The sequence below is a fragment of the Eucyclogobius newberryi genome, unplaced genomic scaffold (assembly GCF_026437365.1).
Source record: "Eucyclogobius newberryi isolate DKJ021-1_F unplaced genomic scaffold, fEucNew1.0.hap1 SCAF_5, whole genome shotgun sequence".
Taxonomy (NCBI): domain Eukaryota; kingdom Metazoa; phylum Chordata; class Actinopteri; order Gobiiformes; family Gobiidae; genus Eucyclogobius; species Eucyclogobius newberryi.
In genome coordinates, this window is record NW_027316167.1 from 12,995,503 (window position 1) to 13,019,911 (window position 24,409).

At 42.3% G+C, this 24,409-nt stretch overlaps 1 protein-coding gene across 2 annotated transcripts in view; it reads left to right on the top strand.

Moving 5' to 3' along the window:
* Positions 1 to 18,841, top strand: part of LOC140381055 (polycomb protein SCMH1-like) — a 36,299-nt gene extending 17,458 nt beyond the window's left edge. Inside the window, exons 7-13 of one of the 2 annotated variants that reach the window (XM_072465076.1) lie at positions 2,342 to 2,682; positions 3,432 to 3,561; positions 4,456 to 4,662; positions 6,795 to 6,968; positions 7,621 to 7,824; positions 17,506 to 17,660; positions 18,714 to 18,841. In XM_072465076.1, the coding sequence (XP_072321177.1) occupies positions 2,342 to 2,682; positions 3,432 to 3,561; positions 4,456 to 4,662; positions 6,795 to 6,968; positions 7,621 to 7,824; positions 17,506 to 17,660; positions 18,714 to 18,839 (1,337 nt within the window). In that variant the 3' untranslated portion in view covers positions 18,840 to 18,841. The remainder of the gene's footprint in view (positions 1 to 2,341; positions 2,683 to 3,431; positions 3,562 to 4,455; positions 4,663 to 6,794; positions 6,969 to 7,620; positions 7,825 to 17,505; positions 17,661 to 18,713) is intronic. The other variant, XM_072465077.1, reaches the window with a different exon arrangement.
* The last annotated feature ends 5,568 nt before the right edge of the window (positions 18,842 to 24,409 follow it).

Sequence of the window (24,409 nt, forward strand, 5' to 3'; positions counted from 1 at the left end):
ACGAAGCGAGGAGACAAAACAACACTCTGACACAACTTTGCCAACAAGTAACTGAAAGGAAAACTAAAACCGTCACAGCTGAGCCTTTTCACCCACTGAACCTGTGTGTGAAGGGCTCCCATCAGGACCACTGCACAAAGCCCATTTATCATCACGAAAACATCATAATTTTTCCCCTCAAGGAATGTCACCATGTTAAATTTTAGTGTTACGCTTTTTGTGAAGAAAAAACATCAACATTTAACAATTGTTCACGATTATTGAGACCGCGACCAAACAGCAGTGAATTCTTGAGTTTTCTTTCATTCCCGTGGTCTGAAATGTTCCTGTTCCTCAGGTTTGTGACCGACTTATTGAAATGAAGTGTATGCAAAGCAAAATAAAGTTAAATGTGACAAAAACAGCCAGATAAAAAAGTTGGGTTTATATTTTGGGCTTTATAATGAACAAAAAATACTTAATTTTGCCTCTAAAATTGTCACGATTATAATGTTTTGGCCCTTACGATTATATTGTGACCTGAATAATCACGATCATTGATTCATCTAATAATCTTGACATCCCTAGTCCCCACTGCTGTTGCACTTTTAAGATAATCAGACGCACCTTGTTTATTTGTGTGTTTTTAAAATTGGTTTGACTGAAACTCGTCAAAAACTATTTTCTTTTTTAAAAGCACAACAACACTTTTTGCCTCTTCAATCTTAAAACGTGAAAGTCCAAAATATTGTAGAAGGTGTTGCCTGGTCGGAGAACCACACCCAATACGCACTGTATTATTTAATCCCATTATCAAGTCACACTTAGGCAAAATAAAGTCCATCTTAATTAGCCTCACAATGCTGAATGTACTCTTCATGTAAATCACGCCATTGTTTGCTGAAGTAGGATTATATTTCTCCTGCAGACAGAGACACCCCTTTTGTTTGGTCCCGGCTGATGCCTCTTTAAAGGATTCAAGGGCCATTGTTTAGTGGATGTGGATTTTAGCAGCAGCCAAGCACAGATAAGAAATGACAAACGGGGGAGTGACGGCTGAGAATAAAACGCTATTTTCCTGGCTTTAAGTTTAGACTTTAGAATCCAAAACCTCTTTACTTTGTCTGTTAACCTTTAAACAATTAAACTTTCTCTTTCTCCCAATTACTCGTTGACCCTTGCTGTTTTTTTTAAATCTTTAGCGCTCTATAATGCTCTTGATTGTTGTGTTTCCTGAAGCTGTTGCCCAGAGGCTCATGACTTTAGACCTCGTTGGATGAAAGAACGTTTCTGTTTGAGCTCATTCTGGGTAATAAATAGTCTATAACCTTTGACCTGTCTCATCCCAGACTAAAAATGTCTGTTTATTATATTCAGAAGAGACACGTTATGTATTATAATACCAATGCAATATGGAATGAAATATTAGGCATTTATATATTTAAAACAAACCATTGATGACATGTCCCGTAGCTCAGTGGGTTGTGTTGTTGCCCCCTAACCACAAGCTGCTGGTTCTCCATTGCCCACTTTAGCTTTTTGAAAAGAAATTGGATTGAAAAACTTGCCAATAACTGTGCGAGTAAAGCATCTGTGTTTAATCCTTTTTTCAGACATTTAAATTCATTTTCTGATTGTATAATTCATTCACTTTTACAGTTTTCCTTCATTTGTAGCCCCAGCTGCCCCGGTACGATTGCCTTGTACTTCCCTTTACACGAATGTCCCTTAAAATTGGTGTTAAAAGTTTATGAAAATCATGTTTTGTTTGTGTAAAATACTCTTAATGTCAGAATAAAAAAAAATTGGGACTAATTTGCCTTTTTATCGCAGCAGATTCAGTTTTAATACAGCAGTCAGCAGGTTAATACTTGTAGAATTTATTATAAATATCACATCTATTGTTTTGTGTTGCATCGATCACCAAGACAAGTTCCTATGTTTGTGAATTTTGTTCATTGACAATGGCAATAAACCTTCTCATTCTGATTCTGATTCTGATTCTGATTCTGATTCTGATTCTGATTCTGATCTCTGTTTGGAATCTGTCACAGTAAATAGCCCAGAACAATAAAATCACTTATTTTTTGGGATTTACATTCCTTATGCTTTTCAGAATTATGAAGTCAGTGTATCATGAACAGCCTGATAAAGAGCACATGACATTCAGTTTTTGTAGAATAGATTCAATTGAAATGCTTCTAAAATTCTCTCAAATATGATTTTATTTTAGTTCTTACAAATAAACAGTTAATTATCATGATTATTGTTTGCTCGAATAATATTGACATCTATATTTAAATTCTGTGTCAGTGTAATTCACCTAAACATCATATTCATCTCTCCGTCTTCCCTCCCTCAGTCACTCTCCCTGGGGCGCTCCTGGCTCCCGTCTCCTCCTCGCTGCCCAGTCGCCGCTCGTCCCACAGCTCCTCCTTCATGCAGACCTCGTACCGCCTCCCTCACCCCTTACCCCCGCTGCCGGTGCGCAAGGGGGTCCGGGGCCGGCGACCCAAATCCCAGACCATCGCCCTCCTCAAGGCAGCAGCCGAGGCGGCGGCGGCAGAGGCGGCGGCGGCGGGGTCTGCTTCGTCGGTCAACGGAAGCGGGACGTCCCGCAGCAGCCCCCCCAGGAGCAGCTCGCCGGGGGTCACGCTCGCCCCCCGACCACACAAGAAGAGGGGTCCAAAGCCCGGCAGCAGGGTAAACAACATGTCAAAGGCGCAATATGTTATGATCTGGCCCACTGACTTTTTTGGGGAATGTTTGGTGTGTTATGGAGGTTATTGGCTAACACGGTGATGAAGAGCGGGGGAGGACAGGCCGCTGAAAGATCGGGCGGGACTGGAATAAATAAGGCACCGACAGGTTTAGCAAAGAGGCTGTTTTGGCTGCATTTTTATGGTTTAATCTTATTTAGAGTTTGGAGTTAATAACAAGCTTAAATTGTGCCAAAGCCCTCTCCTAATTTTAGCTCCTGTGAATAAGAGCACAGTTTTGTAATCCATTTGTTTAGCTGTCAAACTGTGTCCAAATCAAAGCTAAAGGCTAAACCAGGAGCAAAACAAGCTAATTCTGAAGATTATGACTAATTTGTATGTGATTATTTTAAGTTACGACACATTAAAAGCCAAATGGTGCAATAATGTCGATACATTCGGATTTTGCCTGATATTGTGATTATAATTTAGCAACATTTTGAAGGTTTCTTTATCTGCTTTAGACTGAGAAAAATGTAAACAACAAAGTCATTTCTTAATTTGAACAATTATAACCTTGCTGTAGTCACTAGTTGCTATAAGACACGTACACAACACCGTCTTTGAGAGTTGCAAGTCTTACTTCAATCTTGTTTTTTGTTTCTTAATCAGTAACGACAAGTCCAAACCCAGACTAAAGACTAAGACTAATCTGAATCCAGTCCGACTAATGTCTGTCTGTGTTTGGTGCAGAGAAAGTCCCGCCTGACCCAGTCTTTAGGGTCCTCCCCGGTCTCGCCTGCTCCTTCAGAATCCAGACTCAGCTCCAGTCTTGTCTCCACGGACAGTAACCACAGCAACGGGTCCAGTGTCGTCTGCACAGGTAAATCACATTAAACGAAGCCTGCTTATAATTAATGAATGCTAATGGTATGTTTACGGTCATTCCGCTCGATATGGGCATTTAAGTTCTGCCTCGACCAGGTTTGTTATTTTCTAAAGTTTGTTTGGTATTGGCTTTGTTAGATGGAATAGTAACTGTATGTGAATCAGACTTCATTCATATTAAAATAAAGAATATTTTTGCAGGTTTTATTCATGTGTATTATTTTTATCTATTGGTTTGAACAAAATATATTGTCTTTATCCCAAACTGCTGTCATTGGGCTTGATTAACCTGTTTTACTGGTAATTTCCATATAATGACATGTCACGTTTCAGAAAATAATGAAAACCTAATTTGTTTTCCAAGTGCATGTGTTTTTAAATAAAAATAATCTAACTTGACTGTTCTACTTTGTCCATTGTCCCACTTTATCCCATTTCATCCTAAATATTCTGGAAAGGAAGAAGAATTTATAACTGATTAGATTCAAAGATTTTTAGATTTCTAAATTCAGCCAATATACGGCCGTAAAGAGACATTTTTATGCTGATTCTAGATCATTTAAAAGTGTAAATGTTTTGTCTCAAGTGCCTAAAACATTAACTGTAAAAATATATGTCTTGAACTAACGTGCGCCTGATTCAAAAATGGGTTTTAACACTTTTGGTACGTTTAGACTTGTCGTTATTTGGTCCTAAATAGCACATTTTTAATCCCGATGTGGACTTGTTTGGTCTTGTTGTAATCTTTGTTTGCTTCTGATCTAGTCCAGGTTTTGTTTTCAGTTTAATCCTGTTTTAGTCCCATTGTGAACGCCCCGATTATAATTATGACGGCTTCATATCATTGTCCCACCTCTTTGAAACCACATACTTGTCTCTTCTCTTCCAGTGTGTGTGTATGTGAACAAACATGGAAACTATGGCCCAAACCTGGATCGTAAACTGGTCCAGCAGCTCCCGGACCACTTCGGCCCGGCTCCGGTGAACTCCGTGCTGCAGCAGACGGTCCAGGCCTGTGTGGACTGCACTTACCAGCCCTCCGCCCTGCTCTCCTTCCTCCAGAGCCAGTCCCACAGCGGAGGCGAGGTCATCAGAGGTCAGCTACACCAGTCCATGCTTCTCTGTTCTCGTTTTTGAGAGAAGCCTCTTTACAATACTTCAAATACATAATTATTTCATGATGAGGCCAGTATAACTAATGATGTGTGTATTACAGTCTTATCATAATACTCAAATGTCAAACTTTATTTCAATACAAAGGAATATACATGATTTTTGATACAATTTTGATACCACAAAGAGAATAAAAAAGCAATACACTGACATTTTTCACACTGAATTATAGTAACTGCTTTATTAAACATTGTCCTATTACACTAATTCTGATAAAACTCAATGTTATTTTTAAACTGTTCAGGAAAGGCCATATTTTTCCTGTTCTGATTGTTTAGTGTTTTCAAATGATTATCTAGTTTTGATTCTTGTTTTAGCATCGATTAGTACCTGATTTTTGATTCTTCTAACAACCTTAATGCATTTTAGTGATATTTGTATTTATAATGCCAATTTAAAGGTACTATAGGTAAGATTTCGGGTTTACATTTCGTGAACAGAACCTCACTGTGTCCCCATATACGAGGCACATCATACAACAAACAAAATATAGCTTTTCACTTACAACAATGGTAATGCTGAGTTTATTTTGGCGTTTTGATTCTCAAGACATTATCCAGTCAGAAAGCAAAAGCAGCCTCACAGTTTCAATGCTGAAATCCAGTGGGAATAAACCTAATCCTCATTTACCTAAAGCCCAGCACCCGCAGCCAATCATTACAACCATTACAATACAATCAATAGTCCTTATCTGAGGTTACGGCTCTGGCATGATTCTATCCTGTTCTTTTTTTTAAAACCCTAAGAGCGCAGCCTACATACAGTCCCTTTAACAGCATCTGAGAGCGTCTGCAATCAGCGCTGACATGTGTGCGTCTAACCTGGCGTGGGATTCTGGGAAAAGGCTCTCCCCGGGGGTCTGGATCAGCTCCGGTCCGGGTGGGGCACAGAGAAGGGGCTTAATTTGTGGATTTGCGGAGGCTTGGCTTGGCTCGGAGGGTGTAATGCAGTTTGAGTAATGAGTGTTTGAGAAGGGGAGGGTGAGATGGTGACCCCCAAAACATCTGCTCTTTTTCTCTTCTGTCGTTTGTATTATGCCGGTGTCATTTTGTGTATTGCATCATGGTTTGGCTGTTTGAATTTTTTTTTATTCATGCAGCTATACTATGTGTTTTGTTTTTTTAAAGCATTATTTAGTATTACATTTTACTGTGAATTTGAACATTCTCTGCCATCATAACCTTAGATTAAAATATCATTAAAAGCCAGAATAAAGATGTGTGGGTTCAGTCCAGTCCAACCTGTTTAACACATTCAATTCTTAAAGGAATAAATGCCACAGTCTGTAGTACATACAGTATATGTGGCCCCTGTTTGGAACCTGACTATGGGGCCATTCTCACTCAGTTTTGTTCTGATATGAGCCCAGTTTAGTCCTGATTTAGACTGTTCTGGTTTTAGTCCCAGTTCCGTCCAAATATGATGGATATGATGTGTGCAACAGCAGTAAAGTAGGATTAAAAACAGACTAAACCAGATCTAAACCAGGTCTATTGAGAGACAGTTTTTGACAAGACTAGACATAAGACTCCAGATTACCTCCCGACAGGGCGATGATGGCAAACAAATGTATGGCTTCGTTTTTCTTGTATTGACTGGTCACAATTAGTATTTTTACATATTAAAAACAAATCAAATGTCTTTCGATCTTCACATCATGAACATAAACATCACAGAGATCAGTCATTTAACACTAAAAATGATCAAAAAAACAAAAACAGCTTGAAATGTTGGGACACTGGTCAGTTATTCCTCTTTTTGTTTATATTCTGTCCATTTTGTCCAGCATTTTTTAAAGCTATGACCCTTAAACTGTAGTAAAAAGGTCAATCTCTCCATAGAATATATCTCTTTAATAATCTTTAACCATTTGTTCAAACACCACATCAAAAAGCAAATAGCGGTCGACTTGAGTTTGATTGACTGCAAAGCCCGACCCCCGGAGGAGCCTTATATACAACATTATATAACCGTTAAAAGTAGTGCCACAACCCGTCCTGCTTTCGACAGCCGTTGCCTTGACTAAACCGTACAGTTCGTGTTGCTTGTCCGCAGTTCGGTCGGACCACGGCATCCGGTACGTGAAGCTCCCGTCCGTGTCCAGCGCCTCGTCCGTCCTGCGCTTCCTGGAGAACCTGTGCTCGCACTTGGAGAGCGACTGCGTGTTCAGCTCGCAGCCCTTCAGCCCGTTCACAGGCAACACCCGCTTCTACGAGAGGAGCAAGTCAGGTCAGAGCATCGACACGGGCGGGGCTCGAGGAAACGGCGGGGCCCGGGCTGTAGTTTAGGGTTTGGGGGAAAGAGTGGATTGTTTTATACTTTGGAGAAGATGGACTTTCAGTAGTTCAGTAAAGCTTGAAGAGTTAGGGCACAATAAGCGGTAATTAAGAATTCAATCATGTACTATTGAATACTTCAGAAAATGTACTTCTAAATGCACTTTTTGTATTATTTTTGCTTACACTTTGGTTAATTTGTGTTGAAATATCAATAGTCTTACACTTGTTTATTTTTTTGTTTTTATTTTTTACAATTTCCACATTATATTGTATATTTTATCTGATTATTTCAACATTAAAACACAAATGTGATCAAATCTGTTACTCAGCACCGAAGAAGTATTTTCACCAAATGCATTTTACACTTTTTACTCAAGATTATTTTTGCAAAATACATATCGATATATTTATTTTTCAATTAATAGTCGGCTACTCTTATGTGAGCACAACGTTTGGCTTCTCTATCCACCTCTGACAAAGATTGAAACACTTTGTGCAACATACAACCATGAACAACAATAAAAGCCATTACTGTTTTCAATATTGAATTCATCAAGAAAACTGCATTTACAAGAGAATATTTCCTCTATTTCCCAAAACAGAAAACGGTCTCGCCAATAACAACTCCCCGAAGGACAGCGCCCCCATCTCCCGACCGCTGCACAGTAACGCCGGCGATTATCGAGCGGCCAAGAAAGAGCGAGCGTTTTACCACGGCCACGCGCAGCCGTCTCCCCCGGCTCTGCGGCGCGTCAGCTCTAACCCCTCCGACACCAGCCCAGCGCACATCAGCAGGAGAGTGGAAGGTAAGAGCCATTCAACACTGTGACGCGCAACAAACAATTACTACTACATACTATAATTTCAAACTTGATGTCAAGTTTGACAAACATGCGGGCGCAGCCCGCATGTTTGGTGCCCCGTCGCCCCTGGCAAGTACAGTGAACTAGCCCATGCCGAAGGCATGGATCATGCATACTTACTCCTGCTATGACAGAAATAGTCAACAATTAGTGAATGGGCGTAGCCCATTCACTAATTGTTGACAACAGCAGCGCGAAGCGCTGCATTCCTTCAAAAACCCTCCTGGCATCGTCCTGTACGCGAGAATCCATGCCGCAGGCATGGGCCATGCTTGTATCTGCTCAAATCAATGGAAGTCTATGGGGAGTGGGCGGGGCATCCCGACGGAATAGGGAGTGACGAGCGCGTAAGCGCTCGTAATGATGATTCCACCCCATGGCGGCATCGGGAAGGCTTAGAGCTTTCAAACGATGTATAATTTGTTGTTATAGTGGAAACGGCTATATTGTTTTTGCTAAAAATATTATTATTTTTAGGCCCGAGCCCCAGCAGGGCGGAGGGCCTATTGCTCCCGCAACGCTGCCTTCGGCAGCGTTGCAACTGTCTGACCAAACATGCGGGCTGCGCCCGCATGTTTGGTACCCCGTCGCCCCTGGCAAGTACAGTGAACTAGCCCATGCCGAAGGCATGGATCATGCATACTTACTCCTGCTATGACAGAAATAGTCAACAATTTGGATATAGGGAGTGACGAGCGCGTAAGCGCTCGTAATGATGATTCCACCCCATGGCGGCATGGGGAAGGCTTAGAGCTTTCAAACGATGTATAATTTGTTGTTATAGTGGAAACGGCTATATTGTTTTTGCTAAAAATATTATTATTATTATTTTTCTTGTTCTTCTTCAGCGCTTTGAACTCTAATTTGACCCCCTGAACATGCTCAAAAACTCACCAAACTTTACCCAAAATTCAAAATCGGCGAAAAATTTTGTTTTTTCTGGGCCATTTTTTTTTTCGTTAAAAAATGGCGCGACAGCGCCACCGACAAAAGTCAAAATACATTGCGCCTATGGGAGACGCCCCGAGGTCAACTTTGTCGTAGAGCTACGAAATTCGGAACACGCATTCCTCTCGTGAGGACAAAAAACAAATATTATTGTGGCCACGCCCCCAGAATTACCCTATGCCCGCCATCTTCCTTTGAAAATGAAAACACGCTGTGTTAGCCATTTTGTTCACGTCAAACTTTGACGAACTCCTCCTAGGGCGTTTTGCCCATCGACTTCAAAATCGGCGGACGTCCTCTGGACAAGTGGGGCATCTAAAGTTATCCAATTTTTTGAGATACCTTTTACGGTCTGTGTGCGGCGCAGCCGCAAAGTTGGACAACTTATTTTGGGATTTTGCAGATCTAAAAATTGTTCCCATTTGATCAAAACAAGTCCGATTAGGACCAAATTTGAATCAGTTGTTCAACTTTCTAGTTTGGACCAGTTTATGATGACAAAATTGAAATAGGCGCGATAGCGCCCCCTACAGAGTGACCTTTAAATTAACATTGAAGGTCAAAAATGAGTTTTACCAAAATTTTCTAAACTTTACCCAAAATTCTATTTTGCCGTCCCGATCAAAAAAGCCAATCAGACAAATGCCTAAATTTTTACGGCGTAGTCATAGCGATGACAGAAACCTCCCATGTTATCCCTATGGGAAAACCGCAAAATCTCTCAAATTAATTTTTTTTTATGTTTTACACTTTAACGAACTCCTCCTAGTGCGTTTTGCCCACCAACCTCAAAATTGGTGTACGTCCTCTAGACAAGTGGGGCATCTAATGTTATCCAAATTTTAAGGATAACTTTTACGGTCTCTGTGCGACGGAGCTGCAAACGTTTCCCAGAATTCTGACTATTTGGCCTTCAGAGTGGCCTAGAAACAATAGAGTTTTTCCAAATGACATGACATTTTGCACAAAATTCTAATTTGCCATCCTGATCATACAAGTATGAGAGCCAAAGTCATATTTTGTACGGCGTAACCGTAGCGATGACAGAAACATCCCATGATATCCTTATGGGAAAATTGCAAAATTGCTCAAATCACCACATTTTTACGCTTCACACTTTAACAAACTCCTCCTAGGGCGATTGTCCGATCAAACTCATATTTTGGGAAAATCATCTATACAAGCATGGCATCAAAAGTTATCCATATTTTGATTCTAAGTGCTATGGTCTCTGTGTGGCGGACCCGCAAATATATGTCACAAATGGGAAAACAGCGAAATCTCTAAAATGACCACATTTTTACGCTTCACACTTTTACGAACTCCTCCTAGGCCGATAGCCCGATCAAGTTCATATTTGGGGGAAATTATCTACACAAGTGGGGCATCGAAAGTTATCCATCTTTTGATTCTAAGTGCTACGGTCTCTGTGCCGTGGAGCCACAAATATACTGTCACAAATGGGAAAAACACCAAATCCTTCAAATGTTCACATTTACGCTTCACACTTTAACGAACTCCTCCTAGGGCAATAGCCCGATCAAGTTCATATTTGGGGAGAATCATCTACACAAACGGGGCATCAAAAGTTATCCATATTTTGATTCTAAGTGCTACGGTCTCTGTGCGGCGGAGCAGGAAATTTGACTGACACTTGTGTTCATTTGCACTGGATTGGCCATGTCCAATGTGTCCCCGTCTGTCAGGTTCTTTTTTAATTCAACACAATAAGGGCGCCATCTTTATCAAGTCGAAAGGTCAGAGTCGGAAGGCCGGCGGCCCGCGAGGGCCGTTGGATGCCGCTTGCGGCTTTAATTAGGCCCGAGCCCCAGCAGGGGGAGGGCCTATTGCTCCCGCAACGCTGCCGAAGGCAGCGTTGCAACTGTCTGACCAAACATGCGGGCTGCGCCCGCATGTTTGGTACCCCGTCGCCCCTGGCAAGTACAGTGAACTAGCCCATGCCGAAGGCATGGATCATGCATACTTACTCCTGCTATGACAGAAATAGTCAACAATTAGTGAATGGGCGTAGCCCATTCACTAATTGTTGACAACAGCAGCGCGAAGCGCTGCATTCCTCCAAAAACCCTCCTGGCATCGTCCCGTATGCGAGAATCCATGCCGCAGGCATGGGCCATGCTTGTATCTGCTCAAATCAATGGAAGTCTATGGGGAGTGGGCGGGGCATCCCGACGGAATAGGGAGTGACGAGCGCGTAAGCGCTCGTAATGATAATTCCACCCCATGGCGGCATCGGGAAGGCTTAGAGCTTTCAAACGATGTATCATTTGTTGTTATAGTAAAAACGGCTATATTGTTTTTGCTAAAAATATTATTATTATTATTATTATTATTATTATTTTTCTTGTTCTTCTTCAGCGCTTTGATCTCTAATTTGACCCCCTGAACATGCTCAAAAACTCACCAAACTTTGCCCAAAATTCAGAATCGGTGAAAAATTTTATTTTTTCTGGGCCATTTTTTTTTTCGTTAAAAAATGGCGCGACAGCGCCACCGACAAAAGTCAAAATACATTGCGCCTATGGGAGACGCCCCGAGGTCAACTTTGGCGTAAAGCTACGAAATTCGGGACACGCATTCCTCTCGTGAGGATAAACAAAAAAAAACATTGTGGCCACGCCCCCAAACTTACCCTATGGCCGCCATCTTCCTTTGAAAATGAAAACAAGCTGAGTTAGCCATTTTGTTTACGTCAAACTTTGACGAACTCCTCCTAGGGCGTTTTGCCCACCGACTTCAAAATCGGCGTACGTCCTCTGGACAAGTGGGGCATCTAAAGTTATTCAATTTTTTGAGATACCTTTTACGGTCTGTGTGCGGCGCAGCCGCAAAGTTGGACAACTTATTTTGGAATATTGCAGGTCTAAAAATTGCTCCCATTTGATCAAAACCAGTCCGATTAGGACCAAATTTGAATCAGTTGTTAAACTTTCTAGTTTGGACCAGTTTAGGCTGACAAAATTGAAATGGCAGTGATAGCGCCCCCTACAGAGTGACCTTTAAATTAACATTGAAGGTCAAAAATTAGTTTTACCAAAATTGTCTAAACTTTACCCAAAATTCTATTTTGCCGTCCCGATCACAAAAGCCAATCACAAAAATGCCTAAATTTTTACGCCGTAGTCGTAGCGATGACAGAAACCTCCCATGTTATCCCTATGGGAAAACCACAAAATCTCTCAAATTACCACATTTTTATGTTTTACACTTTAACGAAGTCCTCCTAGTGCGTTTTGCCCACCAACCTCAAAATCGGTGTACGTCCTCTAGACAAGTGGTGTATCTAAAGTTATCCAAATTTTAAGGATAACTTTTACGGTCTTTGTGCGACGGAGCCGCAAACGTTTCCCAGAATTCTGACTATTTGGCCTTCAGAGTGGCCTATAAACAATAGAGTTTTTCCAAATGACATGATATTTTGAACAAAATTCTAATTTGCCATCCTGATCATAAAAGTATGAGAGCCAAAGTCATATTTTGTACGGCGTAACCGTAGCGATGACAGAAACATCCCATGTTATCCTTATGGGAAAATCGCAGAATCGCTCAAGTCACCACATTTTTACGCTTCACACTTTAACGAACTCCTCCCAGGGCGATTGTCCGATCAAGTTCATATTTGGGGGAAATTATCTACACAAGTGGGGCATCAAAACTTATCCATATTTTGATTTTAAGTGGTATGGTCACTGTGCCGTGGAGCTGCAAATATATGTCACAAATGGGAAAAACGCCAAATCCTTGAAATGTTCACATTTACGCTTCACACTTTAACAAACTCCTCCATGGGCAATAGCTCGATCAAGCTTTACTTTGGGAAAAATCATCTACACAAGCGGAGCATCAAAAGTTATCCATATTTATATTCTAAGTGCTACGGTCTCTGTGCGGCGGCGCAGCAAATTTGACTGACACTTGTGTTGATTTGCACTGGATTGGCCATGTCCAATGTGTCTCCGTCTGTCAAGTTCTTTTTTAATTCAACACACAATAAGGGCGCCATCTTTATCAAGTCGAAAGCGCAGAGTCGGAAGGCCGGCGGCCCGCGAGGGCCGTTGGATGCCGCTTGCGGCTTTAATTTTTATTGTTCTTCTTCAGCGCTTTGATCTCTAATTTGACCCCCTGAACATGCTCAAAAACTCACCAAACTTTGCCCAAAATTCAGAATCGGCGAAAAATTTTATTTTTTCTGGGCCATTTTTTTTTTTCGTTAAAAAATGGCGCGACAGCGCCACCGACAAAAGTCAAAATACATTGCGCCTATGGGAGACGCCCCGAGGTCAACTTTGGCGTAAAGCTACGAAATTCAGGACACGCATTCCTCTCGTGAGGACAAACAAAAAAAATCATTGTGGCCACGCCCCCAGACTTACCCTATGGCCGCCATCTTCCTTTGAAAATGAAAATACGCTGTGTTAGCCATTTTGTTCACGTCAAACTTTGACGAACTCCTCCTAGGGCGTTTTGCCCACCGACTTCAAAATCGGCGTACGTCCTCTGGACGAGTGGGGCATCTAAAGTTATTCAATTTTTTGAGATACCTTTTACGGTCTGTGTGCGGCGCAGCCGCAAAGTTGGACAACTTATTTTGGAATATTGCAGAGCTAAAAATTGCTCCCATTTGATCAAAACAAGTCCGATTAGGACCAAATTTGAATCACTTGTTAAACTTTCTAGTTTGGACCAGTTTAGTCTGACAAAATTGAAATGGCCGCGATAGCGCCCCCTACAGAGTGACCTTTAAATTAACATTGAAGGTCAAAAATTAGTTTTACCAAAATTGTCTAAACTTTACCCAAAATTCTATTTTGCCGTCCCGATCACAAAAGCCAATCACAAAAATGCCTACATTTTTACGGCGTGGTCGTAGCGATGACAGAAACCTCCCATGTTATCCCTATGGGAAAACCGCAAAATCTCTCAAATTACCACATTTTTATGTTTTACACTTCAACGAACTCCTCCTAGTGCGTTTTGCCCACCAACCTCAAAATCGGTGTACGTCCTCTAGACAAGTGGTGCATCTAAAGTTATCCAAATTTTGAGGATAACTTTTACGGTCTCTGTGCGACGGAGCCGCAAACGTTTCCCAGAATTCTGACTATTTGGCCTTCAGAGTGGCCTATAAACAATAGAGTTTTTCCAAATGACATGATATTTTGCACTAAATTCTAATTTGCCATCCTGATCATACAAGTATGAGAGCCAAAGTCATATTTTGTACGGCGTAACCGTAGCGATGACAGAAACATCCCATGTTATCCTTATGGGAAAATCGCAACATCGCTCAAATCACCACATTTTTACGCTTCACACTTTAACAAACTCCTTCTAGGGCGATTGTCCGATCAAACTCATATTTGGGGAAAATCATCTACACAAGCGGGCCATCAAAAGGTATCCATATTTTGATTCTAAGTGCTACGGTCTCTGTGTGGCGGACCCGCAAATATATGTCAGAAATGGGAAAACAGCGAAATCTCTAAAATGACCACATTTTTATGCTTCACACTCTAACAAACTCCTCCCAAGGCGATTGCCCGATCAAGCTCATATTTGGGGAGAATCATCTACACAAACGGGGCATCAAAAGTTAGTCATATTTTGATTTCAAGTGGTACGGTCTCTGTGCCGTGGAGCTGCAAATATACTGTCACAAATGGGAAAAACGCCAAATCCTTGAAATGTTCACATTTACGCTTCACACTTTAATGAACTCCTCCGTGGGCAATAGCTCGATCAAGCTTTACTTTGGGAAATATCATCTACACAAGCGCGGCATCAAAAGTTATCCATATTTTTATTCCAAGTGCTACGGTCTCTGTGCGGCGGCGCAGCAAATTTGACTGACACTTGTGTTCATTTACACTGGATTGGCCATGTCCAATGTGTCGCCGTCTGTCAAGTTCTTTTTTAATTCAACACAATAAGGGCGCCATCTTTACCAAGTCGAAAGCGCAGAGTCGGAAGGCCGGCGGCCCGCGAGGGCCGTTGGATGCCGCTTGCGGCTTTAATTTTTCTTGTTCTTCTTCAGCGCTTTGATCTCTAATTTGACCCCCTGAACATGCTCAAAAACTCACCAAACTTTGCCCAAAATTCAGAATCGGCGAAAAATTTTATTTTTTCTGGGCCATTTTTTTTTTCGTTAAAAAATGGCGCGACAGCGCCACCGACAAAAGTCAAAATACATTGCGCCTATGGGAGACGCCCCGAGGTCAACTTTGGCGTAAAGCTACGAAATTCGCGAAACGCATTCCTCTCGTGAGGATAAAAAAAAAAAAAAATGTGGCCACGCCCCCAGATTTACCCTATGGCCGCCATCTTCCTTTGAAAATGAAAACACGCTGTGTTAGCTATTTTGTTCACGTCAAACTTTGACGAACTCCTCCTAGGGCGTTTTGCCCACTGACTTCAAAATCAGCGGACGTCCTCTGGACAAGTGGGGCATCTAAAGTTATCCAATTTTTTGAGATACCTTTCACGGTCTGTGTGCGGCGCAGCCGCAAAGTTGGACAACTTATTTTGGAATATTGCAGATCTAAAAATTGCTCCCATTTGATCAAAACCAGTCCGATTAGGACCAAATTTGAATCAGTTGTTAAACTTTCTAGTTTGGACCAGTTTAGGCTGACAAAATTGAAATGGGCGCGATAGCGCCCCCTACAGAGAGACCTTTAAATTAACATTGAAGGTCAAAAATTAGTTTTACCAAAATGTTCTAAACTTTACCCAAAATTCTATTTTGCCGTCCCGATCACAAAAGCCAATCACAAAAATGCCTAAATTTTTACGGCGTAGTCGTAGCGATGACAGAAACCTCCCATGTTATCCCTATGGGAAAACCGCTAAATCTCTCAAATTACCACATTTTTATGTTTTACACTCCTCCTAGTGCGTTTTGCCCACCAACCTCAAAATCGGTGTACGTCCTCTAGACAAGTGGTGCATCTAAAGTTATCCAAATTTTAAGGATAGCTTTTACGGTCTCTGTGCGACGGAGCCGCAAACGTTTCCCAGAATTCTGACTATTTGGCCTTCAGAGTGGCTTATAAACAATAGAGTTTTCCCAAATTACATGATATTTTGCAAAAAATTCTAATTTGCCATCCTGATCATACAAGTATGAGAGCCAAAGTCATATTTTGTACGGCGTAACCGTAGCGATGACAGAAACATCCCATGTTATTCTTATGGGAAACTCGCAAAATCGCTCAAATCACCACATTTTTACGTTTCACACTTTAACAAACTCCTCCTAGGGCGATTGGCCGATCAAACTCATATTTGGGGAAAATCATCTACACAAACGGGGCATCAAAAGTTATCCATATTTTGATTTTAAGTGCTACGGTCTCTGTGCCGTGGAGCTGCAAATATACTGTCACAAATGGGAAAAACGCCAAATCCTTGAAATGTTCACATTTACGCTTCACACTTTAACAAACTCCTCCTAGTGCGTTTGGCCCACCGACCTCAAAATCGGTGTACCTCCTCTATACAAGTGGGGCATCTAAAGTTATTCAAATTTTATGGATAACATTTACGGTCTCTGTGCAGCTGAGCCGCAAACTTTTCGCAGAATTTGGACTATTTGGCCTTCAGAGTGGCCTATAAACAAGAGTTTTTCCAAATGACATGACATTTTGCACAAAGTCATATTTGGTAAAGCGTAGCCGTAGCGATGACAGAAACATCCCATGTTATCCTTATGGGAAAATCGCAAAATCGCTCAAATCACCACATTTTTATGCTTCACACTTTAACAAACTCCTCCTAGGGCGATTGTCCGATCAAACTCATATTTGGGGAAAATCATCTCCACAAGCGGGGCATCAAAAGTTATTCATATTTATATTCTAAGTGGTACAGTCTTTGTGTGGCGGACCCGCAAATAGATGTCACAAATGGGAAAACAGCGAAATATTCACATTTGTGCTTCACACTTTAACAAACTCCTCCGTGGGCTCGATCAAGCTTAACTTTTGGGAATATCATCTACACAAGCGGGGCATCAAAAGTTATCCATATTTATATTCTAAGTGCTACGGTCTCTGTGCGGCGGAGCAGCAAATTTGACTGACACTTGTGTTCATTTGCACTGGATTGGCCATGTCCAATGTGTCGCCGTCTGTCAAGTTCTTTTTTAATTCAACACACAATAAGGGCGCCATCTTTATCAAGTCGAAAGCGCAGAGTCGGAAGGCCGGCGGCCCGCGAGGGCCGTTGGATGCCGCTTGCGGCTTTAATTTTGTTTTGTTTTTGACTCTAGTTTTAGTATCAATTAGTATCTTATTTCTGATATTTGATAAAGAATATTCTGGAATTCAACAGATTGTGCTTATCCGTGCATGGTTTTCAGAGTGAAGAAAATTGACCACTGTTGCCATAGAAATGACTAAATATAAAACGGTTAACATTTGAAATTGCTTTGTATCGCACAAGTAAACTGAGAATTGTGTGTAACATTATTGCCTTTGGAGAAATACACGGCCAAGTTTAAATCTTTTTCCTTCTTTAATTTTGAAACTTTGGCTTTTTAACGTTTAAACTTGAACTTTGTTTTCTCATTTGGCATATCCTCAGAACGACACTTCCAATATGATCTTGTAGACGATACATCACCGTCTCTTGGCTGTGCTATGTATGTTTTTATAGCTCCAAGCTCTACAACAGGCCCAGACCAGATGAAGCCGGACACAGAGACTTTGGGGAGCGACGCCTCCTCCTGGACAGTGGAGGAAGTGGTCCGGTTTGTCCAAGACGCAGATCCCCACACGCTCGGCCCACACATCGAACTGTTCCGGAAACATGTGAGTATTTCACTGGAAGCAATGCTCACTTTGCTACACGCATGGCAGTGGGGAAAAGGGATCATTTTTGGAGTATTTATTTGATCATGTTTTGTATGAAAATCTAATTTCTTTTTGCTCATGTGGCAGCAATGAAAAAGTGGAACGTTCTCAAATTAAGGGTGTGTTCACATTTGCACGGTCACTACATCAAACCAGGACTAAACCAGGACTAAACCAGGACTAAACCTGGACTGGACCAGGACTAGACCAGGACTAAACCAGGACTAAACCAGGACTAGACCAGGACTAGACCAGGACTAGACCAGGACTAGACCAGAACTAGACCAGGACTAAACCAGGACTAAACCAGGACTAAACCTGGACTAAACCTGGACTAAACCTGGACTGGACCAGGACTAGACCAGGACTAGACCAGGACTAGACCAAGACTAGACCAGGACTAAACCAGGACTAAACCAGGACTAGACCAGGACTAAACCTGGACTGGACCAGGACTAGACCAGGACTAGACCAGAACTAAACCAGGACTAAACCAGGACTAAACCAGGACTAAATTTGAAACTGGTCCAGGACTAAACCTGAAACTAGACCAGTACTAAGCCAGGACTAAACCAGGACTAGACTAAACCCGAAACTAAACCAGGACTAAACCTGATACTAGACCAGGACCAAAATGGGCCCAGTTTAGCACCAGACCATTATGAACGCATTCCTAAGTGGGACGAGGGTCAGAGGCTTGAATGGGACACCTGTGTAGGTGGTCACCACAGCCACCTGCTTGTCTCCATGGAAATGTATTTGGAATGTTCCACAGTATGACATTCAATTTGTCTCACTTGAATTTACTCAAGGTTGATGAGGTTTATTGCCCAAAATACCTTTAAAACCCAAAGCCTTTCCACAGATGTGCCCTGTAACTTGTCCTGGCTTAGTCCCTTTGGCGATAGATGAGTTTAAAGACACACTGTGGAACCTTTTATCAGTAAAGTTGCACAGTGCATCAGTCTGTGTTGTGTTATATCGTGTAATGACGCGTCTCTCTCTCTGTAGGAGATCGACGGCAGAGCTCTGATGCTGTTGCGCAGTGACGTCATAATGAAGTACATGGGACTGAAACTGGGGCCCGCCCTCAAGCTGTGTCACCACATCGAGAAGCTAAAACACTCCAAACCGTAAAACCGCCTGGAAGAATCTCACTGGAAACACCAACAACTGGCGACTTCAGACACTACACCTCCGTCTTGACTGGACCAACACCGAGCACGACGTCGGCTTGAATATCTTGTGTCACTACAAACTGGAGGATTTATTTATTACTTTGCATAACATTGAAACGCCTTTTTCTTCTGGATCTCGCAGCACGTGGCAAGCCTAGTCTGTCGGAGTCTAAACTGTGTGGATATAGTTTTGTTACGCGCTCTCAGTGTGACGTAAAGGCCTTTTTCCAACTGCAGACGGACGTTTTGTCACGTGCTCGGTTTATGGCAGGACGTCGTAGTTTCGTGACGGACAAGTTTGGTCAAGTTTGTGCTGAGGACTGGACGCAGCGAATATGCAAGTACAATATATAGTCTTGTTGAATATTGCAATAATGAATACGTATTTTGTCAGTGAATATGCAAAGTTGTCACACTTAGAGCCCCACAAATGACAATAGTGGGATTAATGTTAGTCACTGTATCGCCCGATCTGGCGTCGACCCAAATGTTCAATTGTATTCTAATGTTCGATGTATCGTACGTGTCGGGAGGTTTATCGACGGCGCTGCAGCCAGATGTTGCTGAGACACTTTTCGGGGGTTTAAATGCACAAGTCATTTTGCAGTGTACATAAACATGTTGAAATCGCACGCATCCCCAGGATCCCCCGACTGTCTTTTTAAAACATTCGATTTCAGAGTCCACTTTAGCGTGTAGACAGCAAAACGACACAAACCGATGCGAACGGAGAAGAGTGTACTGTACTGTATGTAACTATTTAATGTTTCCAATAATAACTGCGACGTAGAATAATAAATCATCTATTTTTGGAAACGTTACATGGAGAAATGTGAGCCGAAAGGACTGACTGACGTGTCTGGGCTGTTGCACGTAAACGAACAGGGACTTTGAAGAGGCAAAGGTTGTTTTTGATATCATTTTATACTGTAAGAAAGCATATTAACCGGGCGTACATGTAATCAACGTTTCTGCCTGAAATACTCTTGTCATATAACTGCCTACAGGATGGTGTTTTGTCAGTAAATATAAAAGTATTGCTTTGTTTTTCCATGACAGAAAAACTCATTTTCTGAACATTTCAGAATCATTTATGAACCAAACCATGTCCGTATTTGCGTTTCCCTGCCTTCGCTCTCCTGTAGTGTGATGAGTTATACTTGAAACCATTATTGCTTTAACGTGAATCTCAGGTTTTAGTACGACTTGTTTTAAAAGCATTTTCATTTGCCATTATTTGTGTTTTTAGACAGAATACACTGTAATCTGCTATATTTGTTTTATGCCTTGCCATCTGTTCATGTCATTTCATTTGTAAATATAAAGCAACTTTTTACTGGAAGTTCAAAGTATGTTTGTTAAATAAGTTTGATGCCTTCACATGATTAAACTACTGGTTATGCCATGCAAACGGCCTGTAATTTTAAGCGTATAATTTCGGCATTTAGATTTAGAGTAAAATGCATTCACTTCACAGATATAAAGTTCACAGACACAATCATTTAATTTGTAAACAGAATTATTAGCACGTAATGATTACTAATATTTTATAACTTTTTGTCTTGAACCTATTAAATCTCAACAAGAAGTGAGTCAAGAACACGTGAGTGGTATAAATACAGTAGTGAGTGTACATTTATGATGGGAACAAAGACTCTGAGGTGAGGCACTCACTCTCAAATAAATACAGAACAGACATAACACAATACACAAGACAATAAATAATGTGCTTGAGTCCAAATACATGAGGCATTGTGCAGTTGCTTAAACATCTTGTGCATATTTTCTCACTGATTCCCACCAGTCATACATTGGAACAGACAAGGTCGTTGACCTCAGTGACATTAGGGTCAAAGCTGGTCTTAGATTTCTTCTTGGCCACTTTGCCGTGGCGGGCGTCTGCTTTCACAAAGCGCTCCTTGTTGTGGATGACCTGGATGTACTGGTCCACGCTGCTGTTCTGCTGGTCACTGCTGGAGGCCACAGACGCCGAGTCTGATTCGGTCAGAGGCGTCTGCAGCTTCTGCTTTGTCTTTGGTTTGACATGAGGCTCCACATGTCGGCCCCGGGATGGAGACCCGCTGTGCCTTCCTGAAGACGGGACGTACCTGCGGGTGCGCACAGACACCTGCTCGGCCCCTCTGACTTTGGCCTGAGGAGGGGCTTTACGGTTTACTTTGCCCCAGTCCACCTCTGCCTCCTCCTCCTCTTCCTCCTCCTCAGGGGCCTCGTATGGGCCCTTGGCCATAGAGCAGTGGCTCTCAGCCCTTTCTCCAATGTAGAAGTGAGCGGGCTGGTGCAGGTCGGACAGAGACTTTGGTCTAAGGGTCTTTCCCAAAGGCATCCTCCTCCTGGAGCTGGGCCCCTGCTCCTCCTCCTCTTCCTCGCTCATGTTCTGCTGTGATTGGTGCGCTCGGTGGAGGTGTGGCTGGTGGTGGATGGCACGAGCTGAATAGCGTTTGATATTTCGTGGGTACAGCTCCACGATCTCTGCAGGTTCCTCCATCAGGTAGTGGCGTGGGACACGATTGGTCGAGCGCAGCAGGTGTTTCCGCGGCTCGTGCTCGTTTACGATGACGTATCGTGTGGTGTGGCCCCTCCGGCTCCCAAAGCTTTGGGCTGTGATGATCCTCTCCACGGGATGAAGTGCATGGATGGTCTTCCTGTACACAGGTTCAGAGGTCAAGTGGTCAGAACGTGGGCCGTACACCACTTGGTGGTAGGACTTGAATCTGGAGGAACTGCTAGCACCACTCTGACCACTATGTGATGGTGGAGGCCTGTTATAAAAGGACAGAGCAAATACATACAATTAAAGTCTGCAAACACATAGATATCCTTCTAAATACTTAATTACACCGGTAATTAAGTTAAGCATGTCTCCTGTGTGGCATGTAATACAACAACCAGCCCTGACAGTTGATCCGGTCAGCCTTGTTTAATTGTATGATTCTTTTGTGTGACTTTGAAGCACATGTATCTGTGAAAATCTTTTAAAAGTCAAGGAATCTTTTTTCATATAAAACAGAGGATGAGTAGATCAACATTGTGGCTGGTTGGTGTATTGCTACAGGTTTCAAACTACTGCCATGCAGTCTAGTAGTGCACACTATTCTACAACATGCATTCATTGAAATGAGCCACTACCTTCTAACATGCCAATAATAGTATTCCCAGAACTTACAGAACAAGTTAGAGTCCTGTAAGAAACAGCATCTGAAAGCTTCTCCCAGATTCAATACAGTAATTAGGCCCGAGCCCCAGCAGGGCGGAGGGCCTATTGCTCCCGCAACGCTGCCGAAGGCAGCGTTGCAACTGTCTGACCAAACATGCGGGCGCAGCCCGCATGTTTGGTACCCCGTCGCCCCTGGCAAGTACAGTGAACTAGCCCATGCCAAAGGCATGGATCATGCATACTTACTCCTGCTATGACAGAAATAGTCAACAATTTGGATATAGGGAGTGACGAGCGCGTAAGCGCTCGTAATGATGATTCCACCCCATGGCGGCATGGGGAAGGCTTAGAGCTTTCAAACGATGTATAATTTGTTGTTATAGTGGAAACGGCTATATTGTTTTTGCTAAAAATATTATTATTATTATTTTTCTTGTTCTTCTTCAGCGCTTTGAACTCTAATTTGACCCCCTGAACATGCTCAAAAACTCACCAAACTTTACCCAAAATTCAAAATCGGCGAAAAATTTTGTTTTTTCTGGACCATTTTTTTTTTCGTTAAAAAATGGCGCGACAGCGCCACCGACAAAAGTCAAAATACATTGCGCCTATGGGAGACGCCCCGAGGTCAACTTTGTCGTAGAGCTACGAAATTCGGAACACGCATTCCTCTCGTGAGGACAAAAAACAAATATTATTGTGGCCACGCCCCCAGAATTACCCTATGCCCGCCATCTTCCTTTGAAAATGAAAACACGCTGTGTTAGCCATTTTGTTCACGTCAAACTTTGACGAACTCCTCCTAGGGCGTTTTGCCCATCGACTTCAAAATCGGCGGACGTCCTCTGGACAAGTGGGGCATCTAAAGTTATCCAATTTTTTGAGATACCTTTTACGGTCTGTGTGCGGCGCAGCCGCAAAGTTGGACAACTTATTTTGGGATTTTGCAGATCTAAAAATTGTTCCCATTTGATCAAAACAAGTCCGATTAGGACCAAATTTGAATCAGTTGTTCAACTTTCTAGTTTGGACCAGTTTATGATGACAAAATTGAAATGGGCGCGATAGCGCCCCCTACAGAGTGACCTTTAAATTAACATTGAAGGTCAAAAATTAGTTTTACCAAAATTGTCTAAACTTTACCCAAAATTCTATTTTGCCGTCCCGATCACAAAAGCCAATCACAAAAATGCCTACATTTTTACGGCGTGGTCGTAGCGATGACAGAAACCTCCCATGTTATCCCTATGGGAAAACCGCAAAATCTCTCAAATTACCACATTTTTATGTTTTACACTTCAACGAACTCCTCCTAGTGCGTTTTGCCCACCAACCTCAAAATCGGTGTACGTCCTCTAGACAAGTGGTGCATCTAAAGTTATCCAAATTTTGAGGATAACTTTTACGGTCTCTGTGCGACGGAGCCGCAAACGTTTCCCAGAATTCTGACTATTTGGCCTTCAGAGTGGCCTATAAACAATAGAGTTTTTCCAAATGACATGATATTTTGCACTAAATTCTAATTTGCCATCCTGATCATACAAGTATGAGAGCCAAAGTCATATTTTGTACGGCGTAACCGTAGCGATGACAGAAACATCCCATGTTATCCTTATGGGAAAATCGCAACATCGCTCAAATCACCACATTTTTACGCTTCACACTTTAACAAACTCCTTCTAGGGCGATTGTCCGATCAAACTCATATTTGGGGAAAATCATCTACACAAGCGGGCCATCAAAAGGTATCCATATTTTGATTCTAAGTGCTACGGTCTCTGTGTGGCGGACCCGCAAATATATGTCAGAAATGGGAAAACAGCGAAATCTCTAAAATGACCACATTTTTATGCTTCACACTCTAACAAACTCCTCCCAGGGCGATTGCCCGATCAAGCTCATATTTGGGGAGAATCATCTACACAAACGGGGCATCAAAAGTTAGTCATATTTTGATTTCAAGTGGTACGGTCTCTGTGCCGTGGAGCTGCAAATATACTGTCACAAATGGGAAAAACGCCAAATCCTTGAAATGTTCACATTTACGCTTCACACTTTAATGAACTCCTCCGTGGGCAATAGCTCGATCAAGCTTTACTTTGGGAAATATCATCTACACAAGCGCGGCATCAAAAGTTATCCATATTTTTATTCCAAGTGCTACGGTCTCTGTGCGGCGGCGCAGCAAATTTGACTGACACTTGTGTTCATTTACACTGGATTGGCCATGTCCAATGTGTCGCCGTCTGTCAAGTTCTTTTTTAATTCAACACAATAAGGGCGCCATCTTTACCAAGTCGAAAGCGCAGAGTCGGAAGGCCGGCGGCCCGCGAGGGCCGTTGGATGCCGCTTGC